At 42.9% G+C, this 27,841-nt stretch overlaps 1 protein-coding gene across 1 annotated transcript in view; it reads left to right on the top strand.

Moving 5' to 3' along the window:
- Positions 1 to 2,648: 2,648 nt before the first annotated feature.
- Positions 2,649 to 27,841, top strand: part of LOC119859806 (rho GTPase-activating protein 7-like) — a 114,848-nt gene continuing 89,655 nt past the window's right edge. The window contains exon 1 of the mRNA XM_038412483.2: positions 2,649 to 2,696. Coding sequence (XP_038268411.2) covers positions 2,690 to 2,696 — 7 coding nt within the window. The 5' untranslated portion in view covers positions 2,649 to 2,689. The remainder of the gene's footprint in view (positions 2,697 to 27,841) is intronic.

The following is a 27,841-nucleotide window of genomic DNA, read 5'->3' as shown; positions in this document are numbered from 1 at the left end:
AGAGCAGTGATGTGGTCCTCCATTCATACATTCACATCGCGTGATGCCATTACCCAGCAGGCCAGAGATGATGCAGCTTTTCGTAGAGCAGTACTTCAATCTGCAAACATTTATGCTCTGAGCCCGCCTCCAAAACTTAGGCTTGGAAATCACCTAATTGGAATGGACATGAGCAAGCTACTAATGTTCTCATAACTGTTGTTCGAGATGTGTTGCTCATGTCTTTTCCAATACCCATCCTCCTATCTCTCTGTTGGAGTAGCGGGCAAGAAGGAATTGAGGGGGTGGCAGGTCAGCAGGGCCGTATATTGAGCACCATGAAGGCACGACTCCAGGAGGCGCCCAGGCCAACCCGACAGATGCTGCTAGGGGAAAAATCTTTTGGCTGCCATGCACGTGGTGCACACACACTTAATTGGAATGAACATGAGCAATACATCTTGAAGAACAGTTATGAGAAGGTTAGTTACTTGTAAAATAGGGATAATGATACATCCTTCCTACACAGGGGTGTTCTGAGGCGACATCCGTGAATAGTTGGAGTTGCTCAAATACTACACTGGTAGTGGGCATATAACATGCTAGATAGATAGGTCAAGCCCAGGGCCGTCCTTACCCATACACAAAGCATGCAGCTGCATAGGGCACCAGAAAATTTGACCTGTGCAGCTGTATGCTGCTCCAGCCCCTGCTCCAGCCCTTCCCCAGGCCCCCGCCCCTGCTCTGCCCCAGCCCTGCCCCTTCCCTGCCCCCACTCCCCTGAAGATTGCAGCCAGGCCTGACCCTTCACTCACTGCATTGTAAGCAGGAGGCCTGGCCCCAGGCCTCCATGGGGGATGGGGGATGGCCACTTCCTGCGGGAAGTGGAGTGACCCGGCACCAGCCTGCTCTGCTCCCCTGGCTCCCAGGCTTGCAGGGAGGGGAGAACCGCCCCCCAGCACTTGCTGGTGGTGCATCTGGGAGCCAGGGGAGCGGAGCAGGCTGGGACCAGGTCATTCCACTTCCCACAGGAAGTGGCCAGCCCCTCTCTTCCCCCCCATCCCCTACAGAGGCCTGGGGCCCCATACAGAGCTCCCATGGAGGCCTGGGGCCAGCCTCCACTACTCTTGCCCGTGGAGGCCTGGGGCCCCACACAGCCCCAGGAGCTTCGTAGGGCACCAAAATAGCTAGGGACAGCCCTGGTTAAGTCCTTGTTCATTGAGGACCATGCGCCCCTGGAGCAGTGCATGTTGAAAATTCTAATATTGTGGAATGGATTACTCCAAGGCAGTTCAAGGAGCAATCTGGGCTGAGCTAATGGGGCAACCTAAAGCTTGGCCTTACTTTGTCCTCCTTAACACCATACATTTAAATGTAAAAATGCACCTTGAATAGCTCCAAAATGACTGAATGGGTTTGCCTTGTTGCTTATTATTATTAATCTTTGAATCTTTCTTTAATCCCGCTTGGCCTGTAATCAAATATGCAAAATTTCAGCTGAAAGAGAGACTGATTCTGAAAATGGAGTAAGTGAAAATGGATAGTTAGAGCAGGGCCCAACCAAAATACCTTTCCTTCTGTAAGACCCCAAAACCGACATTGGTGGTTTAGATAAAATGGAACTGGGTTTGGGGTTTCATTTTGCAGAACCAGCTCACAGCTTCTTGATAAAAAGTGTCTATCTGTTACAATTGAATGTTCTCGGTGTGTGACTTTTTTAATTGCAAAAAGAAATGTAATGTAGTGATTGTTTAAAAATGCAAACTATCTTCAATACAGAATGCAGCTCAAGTGCAAAAGCACCAAATCTACCATATTTTTTTTTAGAGCAGCAGCCGTGTTAGTCTGTATTCGCAAAAAGAAAAGGAGTACTTGTGGCACCTTAGAGACTAACACATTTATTTGAACATAAGCTTTCTTGAGCTACAGCTCACTTCATCGTCCAATGAAGTGAGCTCTAGCTCACGAAAGCTTATGCTCAAATAAATTTGTTAGTCTCTAAGGTGCCACAAGTACTCCTTTTCTTTTTGCATATTGTTTTCTTCACCTTTTCAAACCCTTGGTGGTGCCAATGGTAAAACTCAGAGCAACGGACAACAGTGGCCTTTGTTCTTTAGTAAGGAAAAAATGGCATTTCTGACTCTTCCATGCCATATCTTATCTCAGGATCTCCTGCTGTTGTAATTCTAGTCCTTCACATACTTCTCCCCTTTCTTTATGACTGATTTAAATTATAAGCTACCTGGAGCACAGATCAGTCTCTATTATAAATCCATACCATCCACATATATGGCACAGTAGAAATCATATTATGATTATGTTGCTGATACTGATTCTGACCACAGTAGAAATCGTATTATGATTCTGTTGCTAATACTGATTCTGACCAGCTATTCGCAGTTATTGTGTCTCCTGATAAATAATGCAGAGAAAAGGAAATGGCAAGTCAAAAGTACTGAAGAGATGTGAAGAATGACTTGGAAGAGGCTGAAACTTTTGGAGACATTTCAATGAACTGTATTTCTTTTTTCCATCTTTTCATGGAGGGATTCTCCACCCAGCCATGGGTGGGGCCTGACATTTCTGTTTAAAGCCAAACATGCAGTCTTATAACCTTAGTTTCCTTAAAGCTGGATTTACACTGGGTGGCTTTTTAGGGGCTCTTATGTTTTCCATACAGGACAGTAATACATTTCAATTCACTTTTCACATGGAAGGTAGGAGGAGGTTTACTCTCTTTCTTTGTTTGTTCTATTATTTCAATCTTGTTCCATCTAAGGGGGAGTAAGGCATGTGGGTGTAAAAGGGAGGAAATGGTAAAGGCTAACAATGTGGGGGGTATCTGTCCTGACCTTGATGGAATCCTGATACAGTTCACACTTACCTTACTGGTAGAGGGGACGGGAAGTTTAACAATGACAGAATATGTGGTACTAAAAAAAATTAACGTGATAAATAGAGACAATAATTCTAGACAATGATTCCAATATTCCAGCTCCTGAAATGTTACAACAAAATCTAATTTCTTATGCATCAGTGTAATAGAATTTAAGGGCTTTTCCATTAACATTAAAAGCAGATTCTTCCTCTAGATGGTAGCAGTTACCGTCTCTCCAGTAGTCAGGCCAAGAAAAATGCGTAAAGCATTTGATATTGATTTATATAAATATGACTTTGGCTTTCATCGGACTTTCCTGCAGTAATTAAAAAGCAAATCTATAAAGAGTATGAAAGCTAAGAAATACTCAGCATTAGTGCAAGCACTACTTGAATGATACTTTAGAGATATCTCGTGGTTTTGTTGTTGTTTTTTAACCTCTCACAGCTGTATTAGCCATAAAGTTCCAGGGACTGGCAGAGAAATGGAAGTCCTAAATTGAAGAGTATCCTTGGTTTTATTAAACAAATATATAGTGCCCCACTGAAAATATCAACTCCAGGATGTGCTGTCCTCACACAGGGAGGGGGGGCAAGAGAGAGCAGGAGGGAAGAATAGCTAAGGTTTCCAAAGTGAAACAGAACTGGGATTGCTTTAGGATAGTGGTTCTCAACTCGGGGTATGTGTACCCTATCCTGGGGTACACAGAGGTCTTCCAAAGGTTACATCACATCATCTAGATATTTACCTAGTTTTACAACAGGCTATATAAAAAGCACTAGCAAAGTCAGTACAAATTAAAATTTCATACCAAAAATAACTTGTGTGTACTGCTCTATATACGATACACTGAAATGTAAGTACATTTATATTCCAAATGATTTATTTTATAATTATATAGTAAAAATGAGAAAGGAAGTACTTTTTCTGTAATAGTGTGCTGTGAAACTTTATTTTTATGTCTGATTTTGTAAGCAAGTAGTTTTTAAATGAGGTGAAACTTGGGGTATGCAAGACAAATCAGACTCCTGAAAGAGGAATAGTAGCCTGGAAAGGTTGAGAGTCACTGGTTTAGGACACAGAGTGTCTCCTCATCAGAAATGAAGGGCTAAAGGAGTGCAGAGTGACTGCCATTAAGGGATCATCCTAATCTGTCACTGCCTGAATGAATAAGGACCTCCCTAGGCACATAAATATAATTAGGGTGAAGAAAACTATTTAGCTGGGTTTGAACAAGAAGATCGCAAAGCAATTGAGGTTAATGTGAGACATGGAAGTGGGTTGTAGTGTGGGAATTGCAGCATGTGTATTCCATCAGGGAAGGCTAATTGACTCTTGGGAAAATATAAACACTAGAAAGAAAATCAAACTAAAACGTTAGCCTGAACACTAATGCTACTTGCTAAAGAATGATGGAAAATGCATGATCTCAACACAGAAAAAAAGAAATTAAGGGTGGAAGCTGCAGTTGTTCTGTGTTTGGCATGGCAAAAGTGGTTCTATGTCTTCTCTACAGCCTTATCCCTGAGTGGTGCAAAGCAGGAGAGGGTGCCTGGGGACGGGAAAGGAGGGGCAGAATCTGATGCTAAGATTTTGTCTTTAGTGTCTAAGCAAATCTGCTTTTGTTCACTCTTTGGAGGAGTCCAGGAACATGATTTTCTTTCCTTTCCATCATTTTGTCTTCTCTTTCTCTGTTGGGGCTATGGATTGGCAATGCAGCTAGTGCTGGTGCTGCTGCTACCAATGTTACACTGCACTCTTTTCCTGATTCTAGAAGTTCTCCTGGCTTTTCTAACAGTTCATTCAGTGGAGGAAGAAGAGTGGGGAAGAATTACGGACAGGGTGTTACTATCCTGATAAAATATCCAGTAGCATGTGTCCTCTTGATAACCCAGCATTACTCCCAATTCCTCTCTCCCCGCAATGAGGAGACAGACGTATTTTTTTAAAATCCATTTGCTATATCGGCTTGTTTGATACACTGAGATCCAGTAACTGCCCCCCCCCCTCACTTGTAATCCCCTGCCATTGCATTTGAATTTGATATTCACCTTCACTGTTCTGTGCTGGACTCTCATAAAGCATTGCTTGCTGACTGTTATAATGGTTGCTGTATTCTACCCGAGAAGTGGTTGCATTGCCATGAAGTGCTACACAATTCCTGTATGGAAAGTAAAGAGAGAAAACAATGTCTAGCTGTTATATCACTGTTCAGGAAATCTGGGCTCTGTTCCTGGCATTGCCAAAGGCTTGCTTCGTTGTACGGACAAGTCTGCAATCAATTGTCCATATGTAAAATGAAGAGAATACTTACCTACCTTGCAGAGGTGTGGTAGGTAATTCATGACTACTTATAAAACATTGTGAGCTCTGGAGGTGGAAAGCATTAAATGTGCTGTGTTCTTTGAGCCATATGCCAACTGTGATAAATATCAATGTAATATTCTAGAGTTTCCAAAGGAAATTAACTTGTATCCCTCCTCAGCTGCAATATCACAAGTTTATAACACCCAATATAACCTAGATCATCCAGCTTGATTGCATGTTACTGGACTTTTGTTTTGGCAAATTGATAGCAAAAGCCATAGTAGAGAATAAATGTACATTTATCACCCTTCTCCGCACCATAAACTAAACCTCTCCACTTGCAGATGCTCTTTGGCCAAGTACTGACTCAATTTATTTCTCATCAGTTTGAGTCAGCCTGGCTGCATGCCATGGAGTATTGTAGTTATGATGACATGTGATTAGTTTGCAGCACTTGAGAGCCAGGATAGAGGGCCCATTGTACAGGCAGGGTTTCTAGGAAATGGAATTTATATCTTTTTTCTCCCCAAGTAGAACAATACATATTTTTTTAGCAAATGAGTGAAGTGATCAAATAAGCTAAACATCTCAAAGAGGATAATAGAGTTATGTTGCCAAATAGTCACATATAGGAGAACATTTTGCAATTGACCTATAATGCAATAAATTAAGTACAAATCAAGTAGATGGAATGCCTGTTTTAATACAGGAAAAGCCAATAAATAGGCACAAATTCCTTACCCAGAAACCACCAGATCACCAAGATTTTATGTTGTGAGGTCAGGAGTGCATCCATGCTCCATGGACAGGATTGTTGCAGAATCCTGCCCATCCCTCCCCCATGACAGAACTGCAATGTTTTCAGGGCAAGCAGGCCCCTCCACAGTCAGAGGGGAAGGAACAGGATTTGGCAGTTGTGGGATATGTGTGGGAGTTAGACATTTGTAATGAATAAATAACTTTAATAAGTGGTTACCTTTTACTGTAAAAAAAAGTTGGAGGAATAAGGAACAATGTGAAAGACTGGCAGTGCTGATGGTTTTCATGAGTTTAATGAGTCCCCAACTTCTGGAATCCTCACATTGTATGAGAATCTCAGCTTTTGTTTGTCTTTAAAAAGTTCTTTTCTAGACTGCATGATTGCAGAGAAAAATTGGAAAATGTGAAGCGAGTGCATCCAAACAGCTCAGAAACCAGAAGGCAAATAAAATCAACCCAACATTTATTATTTTAAAACATCTCAGGAGTTTCAAGCTAATGTCATGCCTTTTGGGGGGAGGCAGGCTTGTGATATTTTAATATTTGGGATGGGCCAACATCATAGCTGTTTCATTAGTGGAGCTCCAGAAATAATGTTTGTTGGCAGTTCTGAAAAAATAAAAAAAATTGTTTCTGGTCAACCCAAAAATGAAATTTTTCTGAATTTTTGGCAAATAAAAAAAATGCATTGGAGCAAACAAAGCATTTCATTTAGATTTCAACACTTTTATGTTTTTTTCATTTTTAAAAATGAAATTGAAGGAAATTCCAAAACAAAAAGTTGTTCAACCAAAAACTCAAAATGTTTCATTTAAAAAATGTTGAAATGTTTCAACTTTTTTGAAATTTATTGGGGGGGAGAGAGGAGAGGGGTTTGTTTTGTTTTACCAGTACAATTATCTGAAATTGACACACATTCCTTACATGTTCTGTTGACACACATCTGCATTTTTTTACAGAAAAAAGTTTTGGAGGAAAAATTTGTCCAGCTCTATTCATTACCAGTCAGTGATGTGGCCAGTGGCAATGTAGGAATGCCCAGAGGCCAGTCAGCATTACATGCAGAGAGGTCTGTGTTTGTCTGGTAACAGCTTGGTCCCAGTTTGCTTTACTGAACCCCTGGTCTCATGCCAGACTAAGACATGAAACCTGACCTTTCTCCAGTTCCACTCATCGTATTACAGTAACCTCTCAGACACGGGTTAGCAACTGCTCTTCTTTCAACATGAAAAATTGTGATTCATTAGTCGATTTCCCTGGTTTTAGCTATCTGACTTCATTTGACTAAGAACTTCTGGTGCACTGTAGCCATTCCATTGGTGATGCAAACTGTATTGACTAAATCTCTTTGAAATGTATTCTGGCTTGTATAGCATAAATCATTGATGGTTCATGAAATGGAGCTAGCTCTGAAACAGAAGGCAAAATATGAAAACGATCACTTGTAAAAGGAAAGAAATAGAGCTGGATGTGATATGTGAGAGGAAAGATGATAATTAACCCTTTGGCCACTGTTCCCCAATGCCAGCCTTGTGTGGCAGAGTAGAATACATCCACCTTCTGTGAAGAGTTTATATAGCACCGACATACCCCAGTCGTCAGTGGGCAGAATTGAACCGACTGTTAGCTAAGGCTGTAGAGCAGATTCATTTTCTCTCTTTAAGTGGTCTGGATGCCACTAGATGGGACAGAACACCCAGGAGGTGTGTGGGTTTCATCTACATAGCCATTAGAGCTAGTCAGATACTAGGAACTATTGGTCTATTAAATAAATCATTTGAGGAAAAAAGAAAGTTGTGTCAAACAGTGAATTGGCCAAATTGTATTCAACCCTATCTAGTGCCAATGATACATTAAAGCCATAATATGCAGTCCATGGGCCAGCACTAGGGGTACATTTTACTTAACATGTATGTTGTAAAGGGAATATTACTATACTCTCTTGCCTCTTACTGCTGTGAGGAAAGCAAGAGATATCATCTAAGTACATATATTGCCCCTTTGGCCATAGTATCTGAGCACCTGAGCCATGAAATCTTGGCTTCCCTAATGCTCCCTTAATAAAAACTTCCAGGACATCCAAAGTTATGACATAATCTTAAGGAAAAATATAGGCCTGCATACAAACTGAAATGAAGATTGTTTCATCTGGTATAATGGAAACCATAAGTTTCACTGGTATTCAACCATCCAAAGTCTCAGAAATATGAACAGGAATCAATGTTTTGTTTAAATGACCCACTGAGCTCGAGAAACAAAAACATGATTTAATCTAAAATCCATTTCATAAGGAGTGATTCATCCAGCGAACTCCCTGTCCACTCTGCATTAGACCATAAGCCAGGGGAGCAGGGTTGATGACTCACTTATTTCATTTTGCAATCACATGCAGATGGCAGAAGGAATATTATGAAAGCTCACAGAGAGATGCAGCTCTGCATACTTGGTGAGAGGTATAAAAGGAGACTTAGCCTAGAGGAACTCAGGCTAAGGCTTGGTTTTCAAAGCTGTATATAGAGAACTGTTGAGAGAGAAAGAGAGACAGAGAGAGACATCAAAAGGAAGGAACCATGTCAGAAGGAAAGGGCATTAAATCAGAGGGTAAATGATACATATGTGGGTAAAGATAACCTACAAAAGCAGGTGTTTGGGGCCAGATAGCCTTATCCTAGTGTTAAAGGTCTAGATTCACAAAGAAACTGAGGGTACTTCTACACTGGAATAAAAGACCTGCAGCCTGGCTGTGGCTGACCCGGCTCAGCTGACAGGCTCACAGGGCTAAAAATTGTTGTGTAGATGTTTGGGCTCCAGTTGGAGCCCAGGCTCTGGGACCATTCCCCCTTGTGGGGTCCAGAGCTCGGGGTCCAGTCTGAGCCCCAATGTCACAGCACTTTTATGGCCCTATGGCCTGAGTCAGCTGACCTGGGCCAGCTGTGGGTTTTTTAATTGTTGTGTAGATGTACTTTTAGATGTGGTGATGCTGAGCCTAACTTTTAGGTGCCTAGAAAATCACTGGGATTCACAAAGCCTGAGTTACGTGCCTGAGCTCCCTATACAATGAATGAGAGAGGCAACTCAGAATGGGATTATCAAAGGCCAGCACACTGGATGATCCTTGCCTAAGGCAGCCATTGGGAAATGCTAAGCCCCACCCCACCCCTCTCACAGAGATAGGCACCTACGTCTGGGCTGCAGGGAGGCACCACCTTCTAGTTGGGATTCTCAGTTGTGGTGTTAGGCTCCATTTTGGCAAAAAGGTGGGGATGTGGGGAGAAGCTTCCCTCTAAACTTTTAACCCAGTGCTTAAAGCACTCACCTGGAATGTGGGAGATACCTGGTTCAAATCCCCTTCTTCCCCTGAGGTGGGAGAAGAGATTTCAGTAGGGATCTGCCACCTCTCACATGAGTGTTCTAGCCACTATGGGATATTCAGATGTGAGGCTCCCTTAGTCCAACTTGTTGAAGCTGTTCCACTGTAGGTAAATAATTTAAAAAGTCATTGGAGTAGGGGGACTGGATTCTGGGTCTCCCAGGGGTATTATCTAACCACCACCACCACACTACAGCATCATTCTTGTGCATGTGCATGCTCTCCCTTCCCCCCAGTGATGCTTTCATTATTTATCTGCAGTGCAACAACTTCAATACTGGGTGAAAGAGAGTGTGAGCGAGCATGATTCATTCAGACATTCATAAATTCCAAGGCCAGAAGGGACCACTATGATCATCTAGTCTGACCTCCCTCCTGTGTAACACAGGCCATAGAACTTTCTCCAAAATAATTCCTAGAGCAGATCTTTTAGAAAAACATCCAATCTTGATTTAAAAATGGTCAGTAATGGAGAATCCACCATGGCCTTGGTAAATTGTTCCAATGATTAATTACCCTCACTATCAAAAATGTACACCTTATTTTGAGTCTGAATTTGTCTAACTTCAACTTCTAGCCATTGGATCATATTAGACCTTTTTCTGCTAGATTGGAAAGCCCATTTTGAAATATTTGTTCCCCACATAGATACTTATAGACTGCAACCAAGTCTCCCCTTTACCGTCTGTTTGTTAAGATAAATAGATTGATCTCTTTTAGTCTTTCACTATAAGACATTTTCCAATCCTTTAATCATTCTCATGGATCTTCTCTGAGCCCTCTCCAATTTATCAGCATTTTTCTTAAATTGTGGCACCAGTACTGGACACAGTATTCCAGCAGCAGTCACATTAGTGCCAAATACAAAGGTAAATAACTTCTCGACACCTACTCAAAATTTCCCGGTTCATGCATCCCAGGATCACATTCGCTCTTTTGGCTACAGAGTTACATTGGGAGCTCATGTTCAGCTGATTATCCACCATGATCCCCAAATCTTTTTCAGAGTCACTGCTTCCCAAGATAGTCACCCATCCTATATGTATGACCTAAATTCTTTGTTTCTAATCATTCTTAATAATGAGGGATAGACCTGTTGAGATGAAGTAGGTAAATGGAAGATTAGAGGATGAAATGGGGAAACTTTGGATATTGGTTCTGCTGAAAGTTCCTTTTAAACCCATAGGAAGCCAGCTGGTTCTCCGATGGTTACACTGGGAAAATGGCTTTTTTGGGAGGACTTTGTGCCTTGAGTGGAGCTGCTAGTGTAGGTTAATGAAGGTTTCTGGCAGCAAAGAAGTTGGATTGGATGGGACTTTTCTCTAGCATAAATCCTGACCTGCCCCCTTCACAAAATCCTCATTTGATTCCAGAGTTCCTCATTGTTAGCTGTCTCCTTGCAGCTTGTTCTCAGCCTGACCTTTATTATTATTAATCATATTTATTATGGTAGGGTCCCTTTGTGCTAGGCACTGAACACATAAATAATAAAAAGAAAGTCTCTGACCCAAAGAGCAGTCACAGTGTGAACATGCAGGGCTTTGGATGGATTGGTGTTATCTTGCATGGGAACATTGCAAGAGAGTTTAGGAAGTGGGAGGGGGCTGGTCACTGTTTGGAGGCGAGGCAGGTAAGTCAAAGAAAAGGAGAGTACAATGGTTAAAGCGGATTGCTCTTTGCACCTTGTCACATTTGGATTTTAGTAAGAAATGCCAATGTGTGCAGCAATAATCGAAGAGAGAATTATAACAGCATAGGGAATTGCTACTATAAGACGTGATGGCCTTTCGACAACATCTGGTGTAAGATATCCTCATTCTTCCAGCATTACTTTACCACTCCTAATGGTACAAAATAAAAGCAATTGGAAACAAGTTAATTTGACAAAGCCACGTTGTATCCATTTTAGGACAGGGCTAATAATATCAATTTAGTTTCCAATTGAGTTAGTACGGTTGAAAGGTGCTGGATTGCCTGTGACCTGAACTACTCTTTTTACAGAGCAGGTACAGTACAATTAGCAGCAGTGCAAACTTCTCCACATGCCCTTCAGTGTTCCTTAAACCTGTCCTGAAGGAAAAGAATTCGGGGACTGAAAAAGTCATTCACTTTCATTATTATTTATACTGTGGTAGTGCTTAGGAGTCCTATTCATGGCTCAGGACTTCATTGTGCTAAGTGCTAGGAACACAGAACAAAAAGACAATCCCTGCCTCTGAGATCTTACCATCCTTTTTTCATCCTTTCAAAAATTTTCCATGTCCAAACAGTGCATTATAGGAATCTTTCCAAGACTGTTTTCATAAACTTCATCAAAAGTGTGATAAGATCGCAGGATACTTGTGAAAAGTATTACACAAAGATGAGTGCAATTTAAATATACTAACTTGTGTGCACTACCTTTTTCAGAAGTGTTCTGTCATGTTATTGTTAAAATATACATGAAGGGGCTGGGCCAAATGACTGTAATGTAAAAATCCTTCCTTTTTAACATCTATAAAGGTGAGATTAAAAGTACTTAAAATGCATAATAACCATTAGTGAGTCTGTAGCCCTTTGGGTTATGACATGCACAGCTTTCACTGGGCCAACTGTTTTATTCATGTGATGTCCTGCCACTAGGTGTCATACTATGTTTGGTTTTGTAGGAAGAAAAGTAAAAAATGTTACTACATATGTTATAAACTGTATGCACTGGATAGTCCAAAGCTGATGACATCACAACTTCATTAAGGTGCATCTGTGACACACATTATGTAACACAATGTCCTCATAGTCTAATTTGAGGAGAAGCACCCACCTTTTTCTTAGGGTATTATTTTGAAATATTCCTGGACATTGTGGAAGTTTCTTCAGTGCCTTTCAGCAGCAAAAACAATAAGACTGATAGATTATTGGAAATAGACTAGCCTTGAGAACTAGTAATAATAAGATACAGGATTTTCACAACAAGGCTGGGAGTTCAAATCAAGACCAGAGTGGTAGTGATTGAAGGTCACTACCATCTAATGTCCATCATAGGCCAATCTATTAAATGAGTTTGGTGGTCTCAATCTAGTTCCTAGTGGATATTATAAAAACCATCATTACAAGTGGCATTCATTGGCATCCTTGTTGGTGTTCAGAGCAGATCAGCCAAGGTTTGGACATGGAGACTGGACTGTACTCTCAACCTTAAGTCTGGAGATCTGTTGATAGGCACTGAAAATAAATTTGTACTGCTTGTGGCCTTTGCTTTCTCCATTCTGTGGTTAAAAAGATGTCTAGCTCTACAGTTGGCGTTCGGGCACCTTTGCCTATCATTGTATTACATATAACATTAAAACCACCCTCAGGCTCTGCTAGTAGCAAAAAATCCAGCATGGGAAGGTTGCAGTGATAGAAAGTGGCCACACTGCTATTCTGTTGGGGAGAAAAGCAGGAGGAGCTGGCAGAGGTGGGACATGGCTAAAGTAGCTAAAGGATGCACTGATCCTATGAAGCCCCTGACAGATTTTAATGCTGCTTTTCCTAACTGCCCCCCCCCCCAGGCTGTCAGCATTGGACATAACTCGCCCCTTCTACTGAGGTGTATCCTACCTGACTTGCAGCAGGTCTGACTGGTATAATTTGCATCCTGATACCAGCAGGAATGAATATATCCCAGGAAAAAGGTTAACTAGAGTATACTTTAAATATTAAGAATCTTCTCCATGAGATTTGGCCAGATCTTTGGCTGTGATAAATTAAAACGTCAAGGTTTCATATTCCAATGAAGCAGCATAAAGGGGAGAATGGACTGCTTCAATATTACTCAGTTACCGGTTATTCAAAGGGCCTCCTTCTGCTCTCGGAGAAGTCACTGGCAAAACTCACATAAACTTCAGTAGAAGCAGGATTGGGCTCAATGCCTTGAAATAGTCCATCTACAGCCAGACTGCATGTTGGAGACTATGTTGTATTAACCAGTAAACAGGACACATTTTCCCCTCAGATACACTTGTGCAGTCCCTTTGAATTAGAGTCTTAGGTTATAACAGATGGCAGAATTTGTCCAGATGTATTATGCCAAACTCTGCATAATTAATCCCTATCACATGGCTATTCATAGCCATAAGAGGAAGCTTCATTTCCATGTGTTTCCTCTCTCTTCTAAGTTGACTCTTTAGCCAATTCTGTAGCATTAGTGGTGTCAGTTTGGTTTCAAGCCTGCTTTCTTTTTTTAAACATTGCTCTGTAAAATGGTAGAGTATACTAGCCACTGAGTATGTGGGGTTTGGGTAGTTTTGGAATGGCATATACAGAATTATTTTAAAAAACTGTACAAGTTTTGCGGAAATGTATCCATCCTGTTAGAGGGCTTTACTCTTATAGGCTAAACCATGATGAATTTGCTGAACAAATAAGGGAATTGCAATCTCTAAAGCATACTGCATTTTGGTAAAATGTAAACATATCAAAAGGCTGACTAATATGAACACTATATGGCTACATTCATTTTCTATCAACAAAAATGGGAAAACATTTGATAACATCAACATGAAAATAAATACGAATGCAGGAGCCCACACTAGCAGGTTGCATTGCAGGATCACAGTCAAGTGTATCATGCCATTCTAGATGCTTTTGTGCTTTGATGGATCTTGGTCATAGAACCATAGAAATGTAGGACTGTAAGGGACCTCAGTAACTCATGTAGTCCAGTCCCCTACTCTGAGGCAGGGCTAAGTATTAGACCATCCTTGACAGGTGTTTGTCTACCCCAGTTCTTAAAAACTTTCAGTGATGGAGATTCTATATTCTCCCTAGGTTATTTTGTTCCAGTGCTTAAATATGCTTACAGTTGGGAATCTTGGGAAGTTTTTCCTTATGTCTAACCTAAATCTCCCTTGTTGCAATTTAAGTCCATCATTTCTTGTCATGTCCTCAGTGGTTAAAGGAGAACAATTTCCCTCTTTCCTCTTCTTACTGCAACTTTCTATGTACTTGAAGACTTATGTTTGCCTTCAGTCTTCTCTTCTCCAGACTAAAGAAGCCCTATTTTTTCAATCTTTCCTCAGAGGTAATCTTTTCTAGATCTTTGATCATTTTTGTTGCTCTCCTCTGTCCCCATCTTTCCCAAAGTGTGGTCCCCAAAACTGGACCCAGTATTCCAGTTGAGGCCTTTTCAGTGTTAGGTAGAGTAGAAAAACTACTTCTCATGTCTTGCTTACACAACTTGTTAATACATCCCAGAATTATGTTTACTTTTTTTGAAACAGTATTACATTGTTGACTCATATTTAGTTTGTGATCCGCTGTAACCCCTACATTCTTGTCTGCAGTATTCCTTCGTAGGCAGTCAGTTCCCATTTTGTATTTGTGCAATTGATCATTCCTTCCCAAGCTTCATTCGATTTATTCTATACCATTTCTCCAATTTGTCAAGATAATTTTGAATTCTAATCCTGTCCTCAAAAGTGCTTGCAACCCTTCCCAGCTTTATAAGTGTACTCCTTATCCTGTTATCCAAATAATTTACGAAGACACTGAATAGAACTGGACCCAAGACAGATCCCCACAGGTCCCCACTTGATGTCTCTATCCCTTGTTGCCCCCATCACTCTGTCTGCTCTCACCACCCTCTTCCTAAATTGGGCCAATAAAAGATATCCTCACCCACCTTGTCACTCTAAGGTCATGTGAGACAGTATCAAAAGCCTTACTAAAGTTGAGATGTATCATAGCTACTGCTTCCCTCCAATCCGCCAAGCTTGTTGCCCTGTCAAAAAATAATATTAAGTTGGTTTGACATGATTTGTTCTTGACAAATCCATGTCGACTGTTACCTATCACCTTGTTATTTTCTAGGTGCTTACAAATTTATTGTTTATTTACTCCATTATCTTTTTGGGTACCAAAGTTAATCTGACTGTCTATAATTTCCTGCATTATTGTCCTTATTCCCCTTTTTATAAATAGGTACTATATTTGCCCTTTTCCAGGCCTCTGGGATCTCTCTCCCATCCTCCATGAGTTCTCAAAGATAATTGCTAATGGCTCAGAGATCTCTTCAGCCAGTTCTTTAAGCATTCTAGAATGTATTTCATCAGGCTCTGTTGACTTGAAGACATCTAACTTGTCTAAGGGCTGGACTAAGCTAACTCTGTAAGTCAACCTAAGTTACGCTACTTCAGTTACGTAAGTTACATAACGAAGTCAATGTAACTTAGGTCAACTTACAGCGGTGCCTACACTCCGCTATGTTGATGGGAGACACTCTCCTGCTGATTTACCTTCTGCCTCTTAGGGAGATAGAGTACAGATGTCGATGGGAGAGCGCTGTGCCATCGACTTAGCTTGTTGTCACCAGACCTGCTAAATCAACACCACTGTATTGATCACAGCAGTGCAGATTTAGCCAGGAGTGTAGACAAGCCCTAAGTAATTCTTAACTTGTTCTTTCCCTACTTTAGACTCAGAACCTACCCCATTTACACTGATGTTTACTATATTAGTCACCAAATCACTGCTAACTTTTTTGCTGAAAACTGAACAAAAAAAACATTTAACACTTCAGCAATTGCTGCATTTTCTGTTGTTGTCTTTCTCTCATTAAATAAAGAGTCTATCCTGCTCTTAGTCTTTCTCTTGCTTCTAATGGAAGATGCCAGACTTGCAGGTTTGCAGATATAAGTGCTCTGGAAGAGCCAATAGGAGGGATGAGATGTCAGCCAGGTCTCCCTGGCCAATTAGCTTCTGGACCCCTCTGTTGAGTGTCAGCAAAGACAAAAAACACCACATCACCTGTGGGTGATCACTAAGGTGCCACAAGGACTCCTCATTGTTTTTTGCTGATACAGACTAACACGGCTACCACTCTGAAACTTTTGACAAAGTGATCACTCTATATCTGAGTTCTCCATCCTCATTCTCAAAGGAAACCTGCACAACACTTTCAAAAGGAAAGCCTGGGAGCTTAAATTCATAACTTTGCTAGACACTAAAAATCATGGACTGAGTATAGACACTGGATTTATGCTTTATGACAACAACCTATAATCCACTAACGTCTGCCCCCTCTTCCCCCCCCCCCCATAACTGAAGAAGTGTTAATGGGCCGCTTCAGCTTGAATGGTCCCTTGAAATATGTTAACTACTTATGCTAAACCATCTGTTCCACCTTGTATTTAGTTGTGACGCTCTGAGGACTTGGCTACACTTGCGAGTTACTGCGCAATAAAGGAGACCCGGTGCACTAGCTCACTATCCGTCCACACTGGCAAGGCATGTAAAGCGCTCTGACTCTGTGGCTAGAGAGCTCCTGGTACTCCACCTCGGCAAGTGGAATAACATTTTGTGCACCCCCCCCCGGAGCGCTGCAGCACCAGTGTGGACGCCCTGGTCTGTTAGTGCTCTGGTGCCACTCTGGTCATTACTTTGAACTCTATTGCCCTGCCCTCAGGTGACCAACCATCAGACCCGCCCTTTAAATTCTCTGGGAATTTTAAAATCCCCTTTCTGTTTGCTCAGCCAGACATGGAGTGCTCTCAGCAAATCTTTCCAGGTGACCATGCCTCCACACACCAGGCGAGACCCAGTATGGAGCAATGGTGATTTGCTGGACCTCATCAGTGTTGTGGGGGAGGAAGCTCTCCAGTCCCAGCTGGGCTCCAGCCATAGGAATTATGATACCTTCAGACAGATATCAAGGAACATGATGGAAAGGGGCCATGACTGGGATGCACTGCAATGCAGGGAGAAAATGAAGGAGCTGCGGAATGCCTACCACAAAGCCCGCAAGGCAAACAGTCACTTCAGTGCTGCCCCTGCAACCGGCCGTTTCTACAAAGAGCTGGATGCGATATTTGGGGGCTACCCCACCTCCACTCCAAGTACTACAATGGACACTTCAGAGCCCAGTTCAACAAGCCGGGAGGAGGAGGAGCAAAGCGGGAGCAAGGGTTCTAAGGTGGAGGAAGACACCGCGGAATCCCTAGATGCATGCAGCCAGGAGCTGTTCTCAAGCCAGGAGGAAGGCAGCCAGCTGCAGCAGCCGGTGCTTGGGGAAGTACAAACACCAGAGGAGGTTCCCAGTAAGCAGCTTTTATTTTGGGAAGGAAGTTACTTGGTGCGGGCTCTTGGGGCGAGGAGGGTTCGGGCTGCATGCATACCTGAATGCGGAATAGGGCGTTGATGTGCTCTCTCACATCACGGTAATTGGCCTCAGTGATCTCTTCAAAGGTCTCATCCAGAACTTGGGCAGGTTTCTCGGAAGAGCCACTGTGGTCCTTGTCCCAGTCAGGCTAACTTGTCCATGCCACTATGTCTTGAGGGGCGGGGGGACCATTGCTGCACACAGGCTAGCTGCATATGGGCCAGTGCAGAAGCTGCACTGCAGTAGAAGACCCTCCCTTGCTTCCCAGGACACCCTCAGCAATGAGATATCTTCCAGGAAGAACTCCTGTGGAAAATGTGGGGACAGTGTTCAGTATAGGGGCCCCCTACCACTGTTGGCTCTCCCCCAGGCAGAGAAACCCAGAGGACAGTACAGCCATGAAACAATCAGTCACGCTTCACTCTGTGCTTACTCACCATTTCGGGGCTCCCGTGGGTTATGTGCACTCGCTTTGGGATGGGCAAATTATGCTATTGTGTAGACTGTGCTTGCCCTTAAGTAGGGGGGACTCATTGCTCTGTCTGGTGTGAACAATGCTGCCTCTGTTAAGTGTTGCATTTTGCCTTTACAGATGCCACCTTGAGATCTCAACCGTCCATGTTATCACCGGCCGAAAGACTCCAAAGAATCAGAAAGAGGCCACATAGAAACAAGGAAGATATGTTGTATGAAGTAATGCAGCATTCAAGTAATGAAAATCAAAAAGTGCAGGAGTGGCGAGAGAGCAAAAGGAGGATCCTCCAGCAGAATGAGGAGCGCCAGCACAAAAGCGCGGTGCTCCGGCAGCAAAGCACGGATCAGATGATAAGGATAATGGAGAGCCAAGTGGACTCTATCCAGGCACTCATAGCCATGCAGGCAGCACTACTATGCCCACCCGCCCCTGCAGCTTTTGTCCCAAAACTCTTTTCCTTGTGTCCCCATGTCACCTTCAACCCACTTACCCCAACATCCGGGTTCTTATCGCCACCAGCTGCCTCCAACACCTATAGCTTCACCACCCAGTCCTGAAAACCACAACACTTATCCACTGCACTCAACCCTCATCACCATGCAATATAGCCATCCTGAAGTGCAGCACTCATTGCACAGCACTCCAGACAGGAAGCCCGAGTATGATAACAGGACATACGCAAATCTGTGATTGTACTGTTCCCTACTCCATCCCCTTGCCATTTCTGTTTCCCAAGCAGTTGTGTTTCTTTTCAATAAATGAATTTTCTTTTCAATAAACGGATTTTTTGGCTTTGAAAACATTCTTTATTATTGCATAAAGTAAAAGATACCTTAGCCAAGGAAAGAAAGAGGCACTGCAAGTCAGTGTAGCAAACACAGATTCCTACTAAAATTGGAACCACTGCACTTCACTCCCGTGCAGGGCACCAGACATTACTGGTGGCTTTCAGCCTCAAATTGCTCCCTCAAGATATCTCTGATCCTTGCAGCCTCGCACTAGGCCCCTCTAATAGCCCTGCTCTCTGGCTGTTCAAATTCAGCCTCCAGGTGTTGAACCTCCAAGTTCCATGCCTGAGTGAATCATTCACCCTTCCCTTCACAAATGTTATGGAGGGTACAGCATGTGAATATAACAGCGGGGATGCTGTCATCGGCCAGGTCCAGTTTCCCATACAGAGAACACCAGCGGCCCTTTAAACAGCCAAAAGCACACTCCACGGTCATTCTGCACTGGCTCAGCCTGTTGTTGAAGCATTCCTTGCTGCTGTCAAGGCTCCCTGTGTAGGGTTTCATGAGCCATGGCATTAAAGGGTAAGAGGGGTCTCCAAGGATCACAATAGGCATTTCAACTTCCCCTACGGTGATCTTCTGGTCTGGGAAAAAAGTCCTGGCTTGCAGTTTCCTGAACAGGCCAGTGTTCTGAAAGATGTATGCGTCATGCACCTTTCCAGGCCAGCCTGCGTTAATGTCAATGAAACACCCACCGTGATCCACAAGTGTCTGGCGAACCACAGAGAAATACCCCTTCTGATTAATGCACTCAGATGCTAGGTGGGCTGGTGCCAGAATTGGAATGTGTGTGCCAGTTAGGGAAACCCTTCTGTGCAAAGCCATCCACAATGTCATGCACGTAGCCCAGAGTCACAGTTCTTCTGAGCAGGATGCGATTAATGGCCCTGCAAACTTGCATCAACAAGATTCCAACGGTCGACTTTTCCACTCCAAATTGGTTAGCGACCGATCAGTAGCTCTCTGGAGTTGCCAGCTTCCAGATTGCAATAGCCACCGGCTTCTCCACCATCAGGGCAGCTCTGAATCTCATGTCCTTGCACCGCAGGGTGGGGGCGAGCTCCTCACACAGTCCCATGAATGTGGCTTTTCTCATCCAAAAGTTCTGCAGCCACTGCTCATCATCCCAGACTTGCATGACGATGTGATAACACCACTCAGTGCTTGTTTCCCGAGCCCAAAAGTGGCATTCTACGTTGGTGAGTATGTCCATGAATGCCACAAGCAAACTCATGTCATATGCGTTACTCGAGTCGATATCATCATCGGAGCCCTCACTGTCACTTTGGATCATAAGGAATAACTCCACTGCCAAACGTGACGTGCTGGCGAGACTCATCAGCAGACTCCTCAGCAGTTTGGGCTCCATTGCAGCAGACTGAAAGGGAAGACAGAGCATGCAGTACAAAAAATGTTGAAAGATGGCACCAAATGTGGATGGAAGCACAGGGATTGCTGGGATCACGGGGGCATTGGGACAGGACCTAGAATGCCCCGCACCCCTGCTCCCTTACCACAAGCCACAGTGTCAGAATGGGAAAAAGTGTTCTGTAGGATAGCTGCCTATAATGCACCGCTCCCAATGCCGCTGCAAGTGCCGCAAATGTGACCACGCCAGTGCACTTGCAGCTATCAGTGTGGACAGACTGTAGCGCTTTTCCTACTGCTCTCTCCAAAGGTGGGTTTAACTCAAAGCGCTCTACATCTGCAAGTGTAGCCTTGCTCTGAGTATGCTTTCCAGACCTGAAGAAGAGCTCTGTGTAGGCTTGAAAGCTCTGTGTAAGCTTTAAGGTTTGTCTCTCCAAAGTTGGTCCAATAAAATATATTACCTCACCTACTTTGTCTCTCTAATATCCTGGGACCAACACAGCTACAACAACAATGCAAACATCAGCAAAGGGGTCAGTTGGTATCACTTGCTATGGTACTTTGTGAAATGTGAATACTTGCCGTCTTTAGATTGGATTGAGACCATCAAATTCCTCTCACCCAAGCCACCGAAGAAGCCATCAGAATGTCATTAACTCCCATCCAGAGCTAGTGACTTTTACTATCAGCTTGAAGGGTCTACACCTCCTCACTAATACCATGTGCTATTCGGTCCCTTTACATTGGGACAGATTTTGATACCTTTACACACCTGAGTAGTAACTTAATTTTCTAGAAAAAAGAAAAGGAGTACTTGTGGCACCTTAGAGACTAACAAATTTATTAGAGCATAAGCTTTCGTGAGCTACAGCTCACTTCATCGGATGCTGTAGCTCACGAAAGCTTATGCTCTAATAAATTTGTTAGTCTCTAAGGTGCCACAAGTACTCCTTTTCTTTTTGCGAATACAGACTAACACGGCTGCTACTCTGAAACCTGTGATTAATTTTCTAGGTATCCCATTAACTTCATTGGGACTATGTGAGCATTAGGGTACTACTCATGGTGAGTATGGGTAGCAGAAACTGGACCTTTTTGATTTCCAAATGTCTCTGGAACAGTCGCTGCTGCTGTTATAGTTATATTCCTGAACTCTCAAGAAGACTGACTACCAGCACACACTTTGGATGGCTGTGTGCTTAGAAGTTACCTATAAGGATTCCAGACACGAAGAGTCCTTTCAAGTTTGCATGTGGTGGGCAATATGTCTTCAGAATCTCTGCCATCAAAGAATAAAACAATGAAGATATTTTTGCCTCACAAACCACATTTTTTTGAAGAGTGAATTTTTCTTTAAATATTCCTGTTTTTCACAAGTCCAGTGCAGACATGCCATTCCCATGCCTTTTCTACATGCCATTTAAGCATGTGTAATGCATCATGGAGAAAGTCAATATGTCAGTGATGAGGACTTTTTGAAAAACTCCACCAAGTTAAGAAAAACATTCCTAAAAAGATTGTAGTTTTCAAAAACTTCTTTAAAAGAAAAAAAGTTAACTTTTAATTTAAATCCTCCTTCTTCATAACAGATTTAGCTTGTGTGGTCACCACCTATCTAATTTCCTAGATAGAGCCTCCAACATCATGTGGAATACAGTATGTCTAATAATAACATAACATAGGACTTTACATGTCCAAACATTCTACAGCCTCAACTAATTAATTTACTAATTATAGATGCAGGAGAGTAGTTTGAAGCAGATGGGAAGAGAAATCTTAGGGATTTTCCTTGAGCCACTTTCAAACCTGACAGTCAATTTAAACAAGAGGAACTTTATATTTGGGTAAATTATAATGACGGTTTGCATTCTGAATGTCCGGCATCATGTTACAAATACACTGTGGATCCCATTCTCTTTGTAGCAGACAGATGAATGAGGTAGAACTAAAGCAACATGGCACTATTTAAGCATTACCACGTGAATTTTCTTGACCTAAAACACAGTCAGTTTGGTTGGCGGGGATGGCCTTTTTCACAGCACGAATCCAGAATACATGTAAATCCACTTATGCTCAGTGGAAGGTAATTCACAGTTGGCTGTTCAGAATTAATAGAAGGAATCTTCCAAAATATTTCTTTCTCCATCTTTGGATTTGGGTGTATCCTTCCAGTCCCATCCAGCCATAACAGCTGCCATGACAAAATGTATTTTAATTAGTTTTGTCTCTGTTTCTCTTGTTCATTGAATGTAGTGCTGGTAAAAGGTGCTGGATTGAGCACCCTGGAGAGGAAGAGTGGTCTAGTGGTTAGAGTGCTAGCCTATATCTTATGAGATCTGAGTTCAGTTCACTGCTTTGCCACACATTTCCTGTGTGACCTTAGACAAATCACTTAGTCTCCTGTGCCTGTCCCCCAGGTGTAAAATAGGAATAATACTGCCCTCCTTCACAAGGGGGGAGGGGCAGAATTTCTTTAATGACTGTAAGGCACATGAGGGGATTATATAAATATCTAGGAGAGAGATTTTGTGTTGTATTTTGTTTAGAAACGTAGGTAATTAAAAAGGGGAGTGAAAAACACTGAAACTAAATGAAAAACAAAAAAAAATCAGTTTCAATTTGAATCAGACAGTTTTTTAAAATTATTGAGTTCAGTCCCCAAACCAAAAACTCAGTTATTCAGTTTTACCCACAGTCAACGCTACATATTCTTGAGCATCGTCTATTGGTACCTTATAATATGACTAACTACATATAGAGAGACAAGGTGGGTGAGGTAATATCTTTTATTAGACCAACCTCTGTTGGTGAGAGACACAAGCTTTCAAGCTTACACAGAGCTCTTCTTCAGGTCTGGGAAGCTAATGCAGTGTCAGTATCCCAGCTCTGTGTAGCTCGAAAGCTTATCTCTCACATCAGACAGAATTGGGTCCAATAAAAGATACTACCTCACCCACCTTGTATCTAATATCCTGGGACCAACATGCCTACAACAACAATGCATATTTACATATATACAGATATAAAGCACTCTTGTAACACCTGGGACCTACATTCTAGTCCCTGGAACCAGGACTAGTCCTAATTCTTAAACTGGTCCTAATTCACATGCTCAGAATCTGATGTGCAGCATGAGAGAGAGATATGGTCACTGCAGAGCCCTTCTTCTGCTAACCAGCCTAAGGTTATACATAAATGCTTCTCTATATGAATGAAGAAAACAAAATGAAAAGCAGATAGACAAAGAGAAATCAGATAGGTAAATCAGTGGTTCATGCCGATAGGTTTTTACAGAACTTTCAAGTCAAACCCAAGCAGTTAACAGTGAATGAATGTTAGTTCAGCATAAAATTGCTGCCAAAAGGGGAAGTAGTGAAGCCTTAGTCCATCTGATGATGAAAGTGACATACATGGGAGAGAGACATTTTCTAAAAGGTTTATTTCTATAGATGGCTAATAAGGACTTAGAACAGGAAATTCATTGCAAAGTGCTGACATTTGGGGATGGTTAATTTTCTGTGCTTGTCACCAATCCCAAATTCATTCTCCAACGTGACCTCCCCCAGCAATACCAAACTACTGGAAGACCTACAAGCCAGTCTATTTACTGTTTCCTGTGGATGTGATTTCCAGGGGCATAGGACTTCCTAATGAAAGGGCAGAAAAACAGTAGGATTGGTATTAGCAGCTGCCAGTGAGATAGATTTCTGATGTTTTCACCGGAGTGCCTAACATAAATGGTTTCTAAGAGAAACACATGCATATGCACAGATGTATCTAGGGGCCTGATTCTCCTTTCACTTATGATGGCTTTACCCCTGTGTTATTCCACTGACTTCAGTGGCATTACTGCTGACTTTATGCCAATGTAACAGCAGAATCAGGACCCTGGTAATTAAAATTCAGCAAGTATTTTAAACAATAAATTAAACAACTCCCGAGCTGGAATAATTCTCATTGCAACTACTGGGAAAGTGAAGAAAGGGTGAAGAGGACCTTGGTGACACATAGAGCCAATAAATTTCACAGTAAAAACAAATGACCAAAACTGTGTTCTCCCCCCAGAAATGGGTAAGAAAAGGAGCTGACTAACAACTTGCTGAAATAAACTGGTGTCCTACCAGAAACAGGGCCTGATCTAAATTGTATAGAATCAATGGAAGTCTTTCAATTGATTTCAGGGGCTTTGGATCATTCCCATACTGACTCTCCCTTTATTTCATGGTTTGGAATTCCAAACCACCTGAGTTAAACTCAGGAGCCTCTCTATACAGGCTCAGATGCTGATTGCAATTTGTAAGCCATCAAGTCCAAATAAATGACAGTGACTTGGGAATAGGTAGTGGATAAATATTAAGGGCTCTTTTAATAAGGATGTTGATCTCTATCTAATGGAGCCACTGAACATTTCAACTCAGACTACGCCCAACAGTTGGGGCATGTAAAGTACAACCTATGCAAAATCCAAACTGCCTCCAAAACCACAACACAAACATAAACTGTCTATTATAAAGAGGAATAGAACACATGACATCCACCTTTTGGCATGTTGTGGATTCACTCCAGCACCTGGCACCTAAGTAACATTCCGAAGAGGAGGGCACAGAATGTTCAGGGAGAAGAATTCAGGTTTTTTCTTGTTTAGATGTTTTCAAACAACACTTGAACATTAGTGGAAGAATGACTAAATTAACCATTCAAATTAGGTAACAGGAAATTGCCTTTACCAGAAATATTTGACCTAAAAGGTAGATTGTGAAAAGCAGATCTGAAAAGCTTGTTGGTAAGTGCATTGTAGCAGATCGTCATGTTGTTAGTGGCAGCATGGATATATGATCCAAGTTACTTAGGCTTTGTCTACACTACCAAGTTTTGTCGACAAAACTTATGTCAACACCCAAATGTGGACAAAAAATCGCCAAAGGGTGTTCACACTTGCTCCTTCTGTCCACAGATCATGTCCACATTGTGGGCACCATCATCGACAGTGTGAGCAATGCACCGTGGGTATGTATCCCACAGTGCAGTGTTGTGGGAAGGTGGAGCTGATCGCTGCGCACTTAGGGAGGATTCCCTCCGAGTTCTGCCACAGCCTCCTCAGCTGCCCAGAGCGACATCATGAGTAGCTTTGTGAGCTCTCTGTGCTGAGGAATGTCAAAGCAGCACACCAATCTCTCCTCCTCGCTCCTAGTGCAGGGCAGAATAGGAGCATTCCAATGATTTGCTCTTTGTTCCCCAAACGGAGCAGCACACTGAGCTGTCAGATCAGGGGTGGGCTGCATCCAGCCCACAAGCCATTTTAATTGGGCCCTCAATCTCCTGCTGGGAAGCAGGGTCTGGAGCTCCAGCCAGGGAGTGGGGTTGGGGCCACCCTTTGTAGCTCCTGAAAGCAGCAGCATGTCCCCTCTCTGGCTCCTACATGTAGGGATAGCCAGGGGGCTCCACACACTGCCCCCGCTCTAAGTGCCGCCCCCGCAGCTCCCATTGGCCAGGAACCATGGCCAATGGGAGCTGTGGGGGTGGTGCATGCGGATGGGGCAAGGCGCAACAGAGCTGCTTGGCCACGCTTCCGCATAGGAGCCGGAGGAGGGACATACCACTGCTTCCGGGAGCTGTTTGAGGTAAGCATCGCTTGGATCCTGCACCCCTGTGCCACCCCCCCATGCCCCAAACCCCTGCCCCAGCCCTGATCCCCCTTCCACCTGCCGAACCCCTCATTCCCAGCCTGGAGCACCCTCCTACATCCCAAACCCCTCATCCCCAGCCCCACCCTAGAGCCTGCACCCCCAACTGGAGCCCTCATTCCCCCTGTCCCAGCCTGGAGCCCCATCCTGCACTCTGAACTCCTCATTTCTGGCCCCACTCCAGAGCCCGCACCCCCAGTCAGAGCCCTCACCCTCTCCTGCACCCCAACCCCAATTTCGTGAGCATTCATGGCCCGCCATACAATTTCTATATCCAGAAGTGGCCCTCAGGCCAAAAAGTTTGCCCACCCCTGTGTCAGATACTTCCTGCAGCTTTGAAAGGGGAGGGGCAAATGCCTGCATGGCATCAGAGATCGAAACACTGAGGAGAGTGATCAGGGCAGGCATTGTGGGAAGCAGTGTCTACACTGGCTCTTTGTCAACAATAAAGGGAGGAGAAAAGAAAAAAAATCTCTCGTAGGGGTGGTATTTTTTTGTTGCCAAGACCAGCCATTTTTCCTGACAAAAGTCGCATTGCAGTGTGTACATTCTCACTGTTTTGTCGCCAACAGGTAGTTTTTGGTGACAAAACTTGGTAGTGTAGACAAAGACTTAGTGTCTTTCATCTGAGGATCTCAGAGCACATTACTAACATTGTTAGACTCACAACATGCCCTCCAGGTGGAGAAATGGACAGATGGGGAAAACTGTGGCACAGAGCGCTCAAAATATTTATCCAAAAGCTAGTCAACAGGAGATCTGGAGAGAATCTCAGAGGCCAGATTCACTGCTTAAGTTATGCTTGGTTACAGCTGGACTGAAATTAGCTCTTGAGATCTAAGCTCAACCCTGCTCTTGATTTACTGTTTCATCCTCAGCAAATCACTCAATTCCCTGTACCCCTTTTTGTACATATGCTAAGTGAGTATAATGCTGACTGAAGTCAATTCAGTTGATCCTGTTTGGATCAGTAATAAATAGGGCCTCTAGGCACTGCTGATGGTTCAGCCACTGATTCACTGTGTCCTTGGGTATATCACTTAAAGTACCTGCATATCTATTATACACATGATACTATTTCATGGAGTTGTACTCACTTATGCCACTGATCAGTTTAGGTGGAGGAGTTCTGGTTCCCAGACTCCTACTTTATTACCCAGACTGCCTACTTCTTAGTGTTTCCAAGCAGATACAGCCTCCAGGCAATAGTCTGTATCTTTGCTAAAGTCTGTATCTTTGAGGAATAGGAATTGAGGAATCTTTAAATAAAAATTTAAATAACCGTAGTGATTTAGGAGCCTAAATACCATTAAAATCCAGTGATCTTCAATGGAACTGAAGCCCCTTAAATCATTTAGGGACTTTCGGAAATTTTACCCTAGCTCTAGCCCTAGAGTCGGAGAGAGGTCCTGCAAACCAAATTTAGGCTGCTAGGTAAGACATTGAAGTTCAGGACCTCCATGGTAGTATTCTCCAAAAGTCTTCCAGTTCCACACACAGGGCTAGTTAGATAGGCAGAAATGCAGAATCTCAATGCATGGATGAGATGGTGGTGTTGAGAGGAGGGATTTACGTTTATTAGGCACTGGGGAATCTTTTGGGAAAGAAGGAGCCTATGTAGGAAGAATGGGATTCACCCAAACGAAAATGGAACCAGATTGCTGGCATATAAAATTAAAAATGTCTTTTTTAAACTAAGGGCTGGGGGGAAGCTGATGTATGAAGGAGCACACAGTTTGGACAGAGACATCACTCTAGGGGAGGGTTTATTAAAGGAGATACTCTATCCTAGTAACAAAGAGAGGCTAGAAGCTGATAAAGTACAGGTGTTGGATCATATTAAAGAAGTTCTGTATTAAAATCACATGAGTTTGATTCCCCATAGTTTAAATTCCAGGGTATTACTAATTAAGAGGTCTCTTGGTTTTTGGTACTGTTTCTCTCCCTCTATGTGTGAAACTTGCAAGCTGCTAATTGTGTTAGTACATTCTAACACGGAGTCTGTTCTCAAAGCAATTCTTTGTAACAACAACTACTCACAGAGAGAGAGACTCAAAGCAATACTCTGTAACAATAGAAACAGCACCCATAGACTCCCCACCCTTTAGTTGTAT

This window comes from Dermochelys coriacea, chromosome 8, assembly GCF_009764565.3.
Source record: "Dermochelys coriacea isolate rDerCor1 chromosome 8, rDerCor1.pri.v4, whole genome shotgun sequence".
NCBI lineage: Eukaryota > Metazoa > Chordata > Testudines > Dermochelyidae > Dermochelys > Dermochelys coriacea.
Note: the sequence above shows the minus strand (reverse complement) of the source record. Positions and strands in the feature narration are given on the sequence as shown.